This window comes from Artemia franciscana, unplaced genomic scaffold, assembly GCF_032884065.1.
Source record: "Artemia franciscana unplaced genomic scaffold, ASM3288406v1 PGA_scaffold_49, whole genome shotgun sequence".
Classification (NCBI taxonomy): Eukaryota; Metazoa; Arthropoda; class Branchiopoda; order Anostraca; family Artemiidae; genus Artemia; species Artemia franciscana.
Window position 1 is genome coordinate 347,844 of NW_027062689.1, and position 11,593 is coordinate 359,436.

At 36.7% G+C, this 11,593-nt stretch overlaps 1 protein-coding gene across 1 annotated transcript; it reads left to right on the forward strand.

Moving 5' to 3' along the window:
• The first annotated feature begins 8,877 nt into the window (after nt 1-8,877).
• Nucleotides 8,878-9,549, forward strand: LOC136041889 (uncharacterized). Its single transcript, XM_065726681.1, has one exon. It carries the CDS (start codon nt 8,878-8,880, stop codon nt 9,547-9,549), a length of 672 nt encoding a protein of 223 aa, XP_065582753.1.
• The last annotated feature ends 2,044 nt before the right edge of the window (nt 9,550-11,593 follow it).

The following is an 11,593-nucleotide window of genomic DNA, read 5'->3' on the forward strand; positions in this document are numbered from 1 at the left end:
TTCAACGCTTGCTCTTTGCACTAAAGTTTGACTCTTTCTCTCAACTCTACTTTTTAAAACAGTAAAAGCTTTAGAGACTATCAGTTTTCTCTGTCTTTATTCTTTTCTTCTCTCAGAACTAATCAATGAGCTTGACTCTCTACCAGATTAAATAAAACAACAAGTTTTTTTAATTGAAAATAAGGAGCGACATTAAAACTTAAAACGAACAGAAATTACCCCGTATATGAAAGGGGCTGCTCCCTCTTCAACGCTTGCTCTTTGCACTAAAGTTTGACTCTTTCTCTCAACTCTACTTTTTAAAACAGTAAAAACTTTAACGTAAAGAGCAGGGCTTTGAAGAAGGAGCAGCCCCTTTCATATATGGGGTAATTTCTGTTCGTTTTAAGTTTTAATGTCGCTCCTAACTTTCAGTTAAAAAAACTTGTTTTTTTTTATTTAATCTCTGAACGTTTTTTAGTTAATCCATGTTTTGATTTCGGCTCTCCGCAGATAATAATTAACGCGAAATTTGCATATTTATTTATTTGGCTAAATGGCTTTCCCATAGTTTTGATCGAATGATTTTGCGAAAAAAGGAGGGGAAGGAGGCCCAGTTGCTCTCCAATTTTTTGGGTACTTAAAAAGGCAACTATAACTTTTAGTTTTTACGAACGTTTTCATTAGTAAAAGATATACGTAACTTACGAATTAGCTTACGTAACAAACTTCTATGTTCGTATGTTTTTATTTCGTATATAAGAAGGTTCGTCCACTCGTCAATACCTCGTCAATAACTCTTTGCATTAAAGCTTAAATTTTGTCCCCTGAATCACAAAGGCCGTAGAATAAATAGTTGAAATTATGAAAAATCCTTTTGCGTAAAGAGTTAGGTATTAGGAAGAGGTGAACCCCTTCTATGTGTAATATTTTCTGTTTGTTCTAAGTTTTAATACTACTCCATACTTCCAGTTGAAAAAAACTTTTTCATATTTATTTTCTCATTATTTTTCTTAATAATGCTAGAAAATTTATGGAAATCTTCTCCCCCCATGACAAATTCCTCCATGAAAAATTTCCCCCACATAGCCCCCTCTTCTCAAACCCCCCTCCCAACCAAAAAATCCCCTTGAAAACGTCTCTACATTTCCCAACAACCATTAATATATGCAAACACTGGTCAAAATTTGCAACTTGCAGCCCCTCCCACGGGGACTATGGGGGAGTAAGTCGTCCCCAAAGACATAGTTATAAGGTTTTTCGACTATGTTGAATAAAATGGCTATCTCAGAATTTTGATTTGACTAATTTGGGAAAAAAATGAGCATGGGAGAGAGCCTAGGTGTCCTCCGATTTTTTTTGGTCACTTAAAAAGGGCACTAGAACTTTTCATTTCTGTTCGAATGAGCCCTCTCGCAAAATTCTAGAACCACTGCGTCGATACGATCACCCCTGGGAAAAAGAAAAAAAAAACAAAAAAACAAATAAACACGCATCCGTGATTTGTCTTCTGGTTAAAAATTCAAAATTCCACATTTTTGCAGATAGGATCTTGGAACTTGTACAGTAGGGTTCTCTACCACGCTGAATCTGATGGTATGATTTTCATTAAGATTCTATGACTTTTAGGGGGTGTTTAACCCTATTTTCTAAAATAGGCCAGATTTTCTCAGGCTCGTAACTTTTGATGGGTAAGACTAAACTTGATGAAACTTATATATTTAAAATCAGCATTAAAATGCAATTCTTTTGATGTAATTATTGGTATCAAAATTCCGTTTTTTAGAGTTTTGGTTACTATTGAGCCGGGTCGCTCCTTACTACAGTTCGTTACCACGAACTGTTTGATATTTGTAAATATTTATTAAGTAATAATATGAATAATATTTATTAAGTAATTAAGTAATAATAATATCTGATATAGCTTGAACCAGAACACTGCTTGCCTGCATTGCTTGCAAGTACGTTCAAATGTAATATTTATCATGCCCATACATTCCTGTGTGGAAAGGTATTTAAGATAGTTTATAAGGAAAGGGACGTCTAGGACTTTCCAGTCTTAAGTTTTTTTTAGCATAATCATAGGTCAATAGAAGAGATTGCCTAAAGATGACCAGTTGTAGATGACCAGGTTGTACTCTTTCTTACATCCGGGTCAGAATCTTGATCTTAACTTGAGGACCCATTCACATTGCTCCTTTAAAGTAATGATCTATTCTTTGTTTATTTATTTATTTCATCACTTCTTTACATGTCTTTTATCTCTAATCGATTAGTGTCATTTTTCTTTTCTAGGTTAAGAGGTAGCTGACCAGTAAATTTCGCAGTAAAAAACCGTGTAAGCCTGTACACTGTTGCCGTCTTTTTGTGTGATAGCATTAATTTTCACAGAAAAAGACGTTGCAACAGACCAGGCTTCTTGTAATTTTTTATGTTAAAATAAAAATCAAGGGCTTTCAACGTTAAATTCGCTTCATTCTCTGTAGAAATCTTGTTCATGCCTTTTTTTTTTCTCCTTCTATTTCACATTTTAAAAGAAACGGAGCCCTTAACATTTTGGAAAGCATTTCTTAGGTTTTTAATAAAATCAAAGATTATTGTTTTTTTGGGAGGGGGGGGGGGCATTATAAATGGATAGAGATGTATTTTTTCCGAAGTGTTCTCGTTGTATTTTCGCCATATTGTTTTCTGCTGAATATATGTACTAGGACTCGTAGTTTTAGTATTTCCATACTAAGCTTTCGTAGTGGTAAAAGCAAGGAAAAATTTCTGTTCGTTTTAAGTGTTAATGCTGCTTTTTACTTTCAGTTGAAAAACTTGTTAACTGACGTTCTTCAAATTATCCCAGAAGATCCCTTTCCCTCGCCTCCCTCGTGTAAGATTTCGTTTGAATTTGTTTTTCATTTGAAAATTTGGTCGGATATCTAGGAGGAAGCATATCCTCTAGCATGTTCTCTTTGCCATATTACAGAGAGTTGTGTTCAAGTTGAAGACTGGCGCAGCCCACTCCTTCAAATCACGAAAGAAGTGTGTCAAGAATGTTCAGAAGCCCCAGAGTTCTTCAATGCTATAACGGACCACTTCATGACAAAGACAACTTCATGGCTAGAGTTTGGAGATTGCGTCATATCAGACGCTGATTTTGCCAATGACCTGGCCATCCTAGTAGACTCCATGGATCAGCTGCTGTAAGAGCTTCGAATCATATGTGAAGAGGCTGCATATGTAGGATTGCAGATAAACCGCGATAAAACAAAAATTATGGCCTTAGATCTATCTTCTCCTCCTGTCATTTTTGCAGTTAGTCTAGACAGAACAACTAGTATTGAAGTTGTCCAAAGGCTCACCAACCTGGGCTGTGCAGTTTCTTCAGATTGCTCGCTTCTTCCTGAGCTGCAAGCAAGGATATCCAAAGTATCTTCTGCCTTGGGCAGGATGAGCCGTCACTTTTGGCGAAAACCAAACGTAAGTTGTTCGACTAAACTGCAGATTTTCAACACCCTCGTCGTCCTTTACGAAGGAGAGAAATGGCATGCATCACCGGCTACCCTATAGGATATCCATGAGTTCCAATCGAAGTGTCGGAGAAGGATCAAAGGTCAATGGTGGTTGGATTTTATGAGTTCCCTGCCGCAGCTTTCAAGCAGTCTTGGTTTTCTGCCCGAGAAACCGAGCAACTCTTACGATGATTTGGACCTAATTCGAATGCCCCCGCACTCTCTCGCAAAGACGTTCTTTGACTTTAGCCCTATGAAGGCTGGTTTGAAGTGACCCAGCTGTCGGACCGAAGGTCTGACAGCCGGTCTGAGCTCCTGGCGATGGCAAATATCATACTAACTGAAGTACAAACGCTCACACTGGATCAAAGTGGATGGAGGAGGCAGACGTCACTCTCTATGAAGAGCAGTGCCGGGAAGGAGACCTAAGTCAAGCAAGTCAAGTCTTGGGGGTAAAATGGGTGTGTGTTGTAAAGCCAGATCATTGAGGGTGAGATGGATGACCTCTATTATCACCAAAGGTTAGGAGGTTAATAGATTTTCAAGCAATGGGCAGTATCTTGGTAGCGAGGCTGCCTCAGCCAGTTAGAAGGAGGAGTGACCTAATAAGCTTTTGAGAGAAAGGAGTATGTTAAATATCGATTATATTTATTCGGCTCTAAGCACAAAAACGGGACCAAACTTGACTCAAAAGTTTACAAGTGAAATTATCAACAAGTAATTAGCACATAAGATAATAATCAAGACATACAATCCTTATTATATCAAAAAAAGTCAAAATCCAGTTTTGACAAAAAAAAGCTTAAAGATCAAGACCAACCACTTATCTAAAAACAGGGTATATATATATATATATATATATATATATATATATATATATATATATATATATATATATATATATATATATATATATATATATATATATATATATATATATATATATATATATATATACTTTATACCATAGCCACACTTCCTGTTTTGTATGAGGGAAGCGGTTATTCTAAAACTCAATTTCTCAATAAAATCGTTATATCCAAACGTTTTCAAGCTATGCAATTTGTTTTATTAAAATCAATTCCCGACTCTTGATTTGATCAGCTTTATTACACGTGGGAGGGAGGATTTGTTTTATTAAAATCAATTTCCGACTCTTGATTTGGTCAGTTTTACTACACGTGGGAGGGACGCTTGAATACATGGCCAGGCCCCACCGATAAGGCCTCGTAGAATAAGGTTATTAATAGTGAAAAATGTTTCCCTTCTGCCCTATCTTGTCTCCAGCGAGCTAATTTTTTGATCATTATAAGCGTGTGTTCAGTGTATTTAATAGTTTTCTTCAGTATTTTTATTAAAAGCTGCTTAAACCGCTATTACCATACTATCTCCTGCAGGCTCCCGTCCAGCCTGTAACAATATCTGAATTTTATCGGGCTTTAAGAAAATTTAAGCGTTCAAATAGCCTTGATGATGACGGCCTTTCCTACCGATTTTTTGCTTATGATTGTCTTGCTCTACTTAACCATTTACAAATATTTTTCCAGTCTTTCTTAGCACAGTCGTTTGTTCCTGATAGTTTAGTTTATGGCCGTGTAACGTCTATTCAAAAGCGAGGTTGATTCCGCGTCATGTGTAAATTATCGTCCCATTAAAGTATCGTGTTTTTTAAGCAAGTTGCTTGAACATTTTTTACTACCATAAATTGAGTCAAAGTGTGAATTTACGCCTTTTCAGTTTGGTTTTCGGAAAAATTTCGGTTGCTCCCATGCACATATATGGCTGAAGAGCCTTCAGCCATAAATGACATTTTGAGGTTATTAATATTAATACAACTGCTTCAAAAAAAGATGCACTGACCTCAAACTCCAAAGGTATCCTTCGGCTTATCGATAATTTCTATCTTAGTGCCACTGATTCACACTTGATGGCTGTAAAAGAGCAAATAAACTTAAAGACAGTCTTATTAACATTAGTTTTAAATTTCTGCATATCCCCAGGTATCAAGATTATCCCCCTAAATATCCCCCAGATTAGAATAAAAACTCCCTCAAAAATTAAAATGCACTGTCCCTCCATATTTATTTCCAAGGTCAATATTATTCTTAATTATAGATTCCCAAGGAGCTCTCTGATTTTGAGAAAAAAGAAGTTTACTTGGCATAAACGAGCTTATTCATATTTTAGATTTTGCAACTCGACTCCTAAACTCCTTAGCCAATTCATTTTTTGATGTCAATGCATCCAGTAAGAAGTAGTAAACTTAAGGAAATGCTTCAATAGTGCAAACCTCCACCTTACGTCAAAACCAATGACAAACCGATATGTTCTGAGCAAGATAAGAACAACTTTGCCTCAGTTGGATTTTCCATTTGGCCATCGTCGGTTAGTTTGGCCTATAAAATGACACAACTATAAGTTTCATTCAATAGTTAGCTCTCACGGATGGGGATAACTTTAAAGGAGCGACGGGAAACCGTTCACACTTATGGAAAAGTGTTTGAACGCACCAGACGTCATGAAGGGAAGCACAAATTTCAAATTAATTTCGCATGAATGATTCAGACTAAGAAGCTTTAACCTTGGTAGCATTTTCAGTAGTTTTAGCTAGCTCTAGTTTAATAGAATTTGAGGAATTAGTTAATCCAGGAAAAAAACGAAGATGATATATCCGACCATGACTTTCTTTTCATTATTTCCCATTACGGGAAATTTCCTACCATGTTTCGGGTTTTTTCTTTGTATTCTTATATTCTTTGCGACAAGTGTCAAATAAATATGTAAAATTCTCCACCATAGCTATAAGATTATGGGTCTGCGGATGATTTATTCTCGATATGGTTCAACTTTTAAATATTTCGCCTTGGACTTTCCATGAAACCCATTATGTTCCAAAGGTAAAAGTTGAAAAAAAAATCCAGCACAAAGATTTGACGGGAAAATGATTAATCCTGAGAGGAATTCCTTTGAGGAATAATGGGAATCCCATCCGTGTGAACTAACTATAAGGGTTTTGAAGGATTTGAATATTCAGTCGTAGAAGACAGAGGAAGAAAAGATTTTAAAGCTCAATTTAAAAATGTATCTAAATGTTAGAAAATACTTGTTTTTAAAATTTATTATTTGAAGATAACGAAAGTTTGAAACTTATATAGCCATAGTAAGTGCTTTCTACTTATGCTTATTGAAATTTTTAACAAAATGAAAGTTGCCAAGGTCTAAAACTGCACTTGGGGTAGGCTTGGTAATGCTAGCCTAGACATTCAGATTAAGCATCTGTGTTTCCCTCAGCTCTGCTGAACCTTGGAAATCTCATATATACTAGTCCTAGGCTATCATATAAAGCTGAAATAGCTTTCAAAGCAAGCCTTTTGTCTTTATAATAGGGGAGTCTAGACCTAGCCTATGTCCTCTGGAGTAAAGATGGTACATTTTTCGGTTAACTTGTTAATGAGATATTTAAGAAATAAACATACCTTTAGAGTCAGAATTTCCATTCTTAACTCAAATATTGAATTTGCAAGTAAAGTGATTAGCCTATTTTATTTGGAATGATCAAAGCCTAGGAAAAGATGTCAAGTGATATGTTTACTTTATTCATAGGCCACATCAGTAATATAAACAGTAAAATTCTAGTTAATTGACTTCTTGCTTTCTCAGAAAGGGTTTAGGTTAGGAAAATGAAACTTTCAGGGATGAATCTACAGACTAAAGTATGGCCTGGGAAGGTATTTTGAAGCAACTAGCCTAACTCCACTCCTTCTCCCTCTAGAGGGCCCTGACTTTTCATGACCTTTAAAAATATGTGTGTTATAAAGGTGAAACCTTGAAAGATATATCTTCTACTTTATTGAAGTACAACACAATTGTTTTCATCTTCATAACTTTGCTCAATTCCATTTAATAAGGTTTTAAAGATATGCAAATACATCTCCTAAATTAAAAAAAAAATACTGATATGGCTCAAAATTCTACACAAATAACAGAAATTACATTTCAGAACTAAAGGCAGAGAAAAAGCAACTAGTAACTGAAAATTAAGGTAAAATGTTGTTTTGTCAAAATTTTAATAGGCATGACCTCTAATGTAGGCAAATTTCAGGGCCCTCTAGAGGGAGAAGGAGCAGAGGTGGGTACTTTAAAATACCTTCCCAGGACATACTATAGCCTATATACCCATCCCTGAAAGTTTCATTTTCCTAACCTAAACCCCTTCCGAGATAGCAAGAAGTCAATTAGCCTAACTAGAATTTTACCATATAAAAAATTAGAAATTTATAATTACATTCATTTGTGTAAGAAATAAACTTTCCTCCCACCTGCCTAATATTTAAATAGGCTATAGCCTGCCCTAAATTGTTCTTAGGCTCTGTACTGAATTCTCCTGCAGACTTTGATTTTCTAGTGCCAAAACTTTCAGAACTAAAAGTGCTACTTTATGAAAAGGATGTAGATGTTTTCTGTGTTTGTGAGGTGTGTCCTAAGAACTTGTTGACCAAATTAGATGATGCACATATTCAAATCCCTGGATACTTACTCCTGAGCAACCTAGATAGTAACCTGTGTCAAAGAGGAGTGTCTATCTACACTATGCTTGGGATTAAGGTAGATAAAATTGATTTTTCTATTTCTCAACCTATTAATGCTTGGGCAGAACATGTATTAATTAGACTTCTGATTGGATTCAAAACTGTGAATATTGGTGTGCTTTACTGCAGCCCATCAGCTCTAAACCAACTAGTATCTCACCAAGCTGTTTCTAACCTTTTACAGATGTTTTGCAATTTCAATTCATCACTTGTGCTTTATGGTGATTTTGATATGCCAGAAGTTGGTTGGTTTGAAGGTATTGGGTACTCTCCCCCCTAATAACCCTTCCTACACAACCACCCAAACCTTTGCTGACAACTTCCTAACTCAGATAATAATGCAGCCCTCTAGATTTGGACATTTGTAACAACCATTGTTACTAGATCTCCTTATTACAAATGATCATGAGAGGATTACTTCCACTTGTTACCTTCCAGCTATTGGTGCAAGTGACCACATATGCATAATTAATGACGTTAATATTAACCATAGTCATGATGGTAAACATACGAGAACTTTTACCAATTGCACTTTGATCCATGAAGAACTAGCTAACATAAATTGGGATGAGGAATTATCAGATGAGACAGACATTGAATCTAGTTGGAATTGCCTTAAGTCTACTTTGCTAGGTGCATGTAGGAAGCATACAAAGGTTTATTGGTCAGATAAACCAAAGACTCTTCCATACCTTCCCAGGAATATTAAGAAAATTATCAGAAAGAAAAATAGAGCATGGAATAAATATCTAAAATGCAAATGTGTCAACCATCACAGCAAATACACTATGCTCCAAAACAAGCTGAGAAACATGACAAGAAAAGTTATCTCAGACCATGAAGAATCTATCACAAATGACTCAAAGAAAAACCCCCAAAAATTCTGGCATTATGTTACAGCCAACAACCCTTCCTGTCAACACACCAACAGGCTAAAAAAATCAGATGGCTCCAGTACTACCAACCCAAAAGAAATTGCTGATTGCATGAATGCCAGCTTTTACACAAACTTCACCTCTAAGCCACCTGGTATTACACTCCCAACCATGCCTCCTGTAATAATTACTCAAGAAGATGTATTTAAAATACTAAGAAATTTAAACTCCAACAAAGCTGCTGGACCTGATAACCTTCACCCCTGGCTTTTGATAGAATCTAATTCTCACATTTCCCTCCCCCTTGTCAGAATATTCAACATGTCCCTGGCCAAAAAGTCAGTACCAAATGACTGGAGAACAGCAAATATTATACCAATTTTTAAGAAAGGTGACAAGGATAGCCCAGGAAATTATCAACCAGTAAGCCTAACCTCAGCCATTTGCAAGATCATGGAAGGTATGATTAACCATGCTCTAATAAACTATTTAGAAGAAAATACTCTTATTAGCAATAGACAACATGGATTTTGTAGGGGCAGGTCAATTGACAGCAACTTTATTCAGTCATATGGTCATTACCTTAAATTGTATTGTCCAGCAAAATAAGGATTAAATCCTGTAGAATTGCTGGTTAGTGATGATGATGGTTAGACATCACAACGGCATCCCACTCAGTTTGCCATGGCTTTGATGACCATTCTCCATCAACAGCTCTTTTAAAGGCAGCTGTGCTGGGGGTAGTGACTGCTTTTTTGGTGAGAGAATTCTACAAACTCACTATTCTATAAGTGAAGAAGTTATTGCATAGTCTAGTGGCAGCTCTCTTCTGATACAGTTTCCAACTATGCCCCCTAGTTCTAGCAGACTGGTTCTTATGCGTCATGATAATATCACCCCTTTTATGTCTGTAGACAAGAGTGGGGAGTTTCAGCCTCTTCAGACGGGATGAGTAGTTTAAATATTAACATCCCTCAATTGCTTTTGTAGCCCATCTCTGAACTGTTTCTAACTTCTGCTGGTCACCTTTGTTGAGGGGGCTAGCAACACACATGCCAAACTCCAAATTAGGCCTGACCAATGCCTTATATAATTTAGTCATCACCATAGGTGACCTGCTAGTGATTGTTCTTTTTATAATGCCCAGGGTTTGGAGTGCTTCGGCTACGGCTGTCTGTGTGTGTATAGTGAATTTTAATTCAATATCAACTATGACACCCAAGTCTCTCTCCACTTCAGATGACATAATAGTCTGCCTTGATCCATCCATCCCTAACATATGATAAGGGCATTTCTAATTTTTCTTTCCAAAGTGGATTGTTCAACATTTGTTTACATTGAATTCAAGCCTCCACAAAGTTGCCCAATGGGAAAGTGCCCACAGGTCATTCTGCGTAGAGGCTCTCTTATCGGGTGTATCGACAGTTCCAATGAGTTTGGAGTCATCAGCATAAAGACTTATTTTATTTTTGACTGTGGTTGGTTCATCATTAATATAAATGTTGAATAAAGTTGGTCCCAAGATGGTTCCCTGGGGCACTCCACTTAATACTTCCACCTCTTCTGAAAAGAATACCTGTCCATTTTTTCCAAATATTTTCACCCTTTGCTTTCTCCCGGAAAGAAACTGGAACACCCACTCTACGATTTCATTATGTATTCCAATTGCAAATAACTTGCTCCTTAGTCGACAGTGACATACTTTATCAAAGGCTTTTGCAAAATCCAATAGAATTAAGTTGACAGGGATTGCTTGATCTAGATGCTCAGTAACATAATCATATGTATCAATCAAATTAGTTTCAACCAAGCATCCATGTCTAAAGCCATGCTGACTATCATTGAGCAGCTCATTGGTGGCCAGGTGTTCGACAATGTGAGTATTCACGATTCCTTCTAAGATTTTACCAGCTACAGATGTAAGACTAATGGGTTGATAATTGGAAACGTTATTGCGGCTACCTCCTTTGTGTACAGGTGTAATGTTTGCATCTTGCCAGTCTTGAGGAATCTGCTTAGTATCAAGAGACTTCTGAAGCATGTTTGTAAGGGGAAGGGCAATTTCCGCATGAGCTTCATTCAATACTCTTGGGTGAACTTCATCAGGGCCAATTGATTTGTTAGGATTAAGCAGCTTCAGCCGCCTCTCCACATCAGAGGCAACCACAGTTATCTTTTGCATAGGTTCCCCAATAGAATATTCTGGTGCTTCTGGTAAGGGGGCATTGTCAGGAGGCGTGAACACTGACTTAAATTGTCTACTTGATTCAGCTGCTATATTATTTGGGGTACTAACTATATTGCCATTCACAAGTAGTTTTGTAACTGAATGTCTCCCCGGATTCCAAGCCGAAGGATACTTCCAAAATCTCTTAGGATTAGATTTGAATCCAATGCCAATCCTTCTTCATATTCTGTTGTAAGCTTTCTCGTGAGATACCTAACTTTATTCCGGGTATGTTTAAATTTTTCATAATTTTCATGGGAGGGGCTACTTTTATATTTGCTCCAATACTTCTTCTTTTTCCGTACAGCTTGCTTGACATCACGGGTGATCAATGGTAGGGTTTTGGGTCTTCTTTTCCAGGAAATTACTGTATGTTTTTCTGTTGCTTTAATTAAAACCCTTTTCATTTCAAGCCAAGCCTCCTCC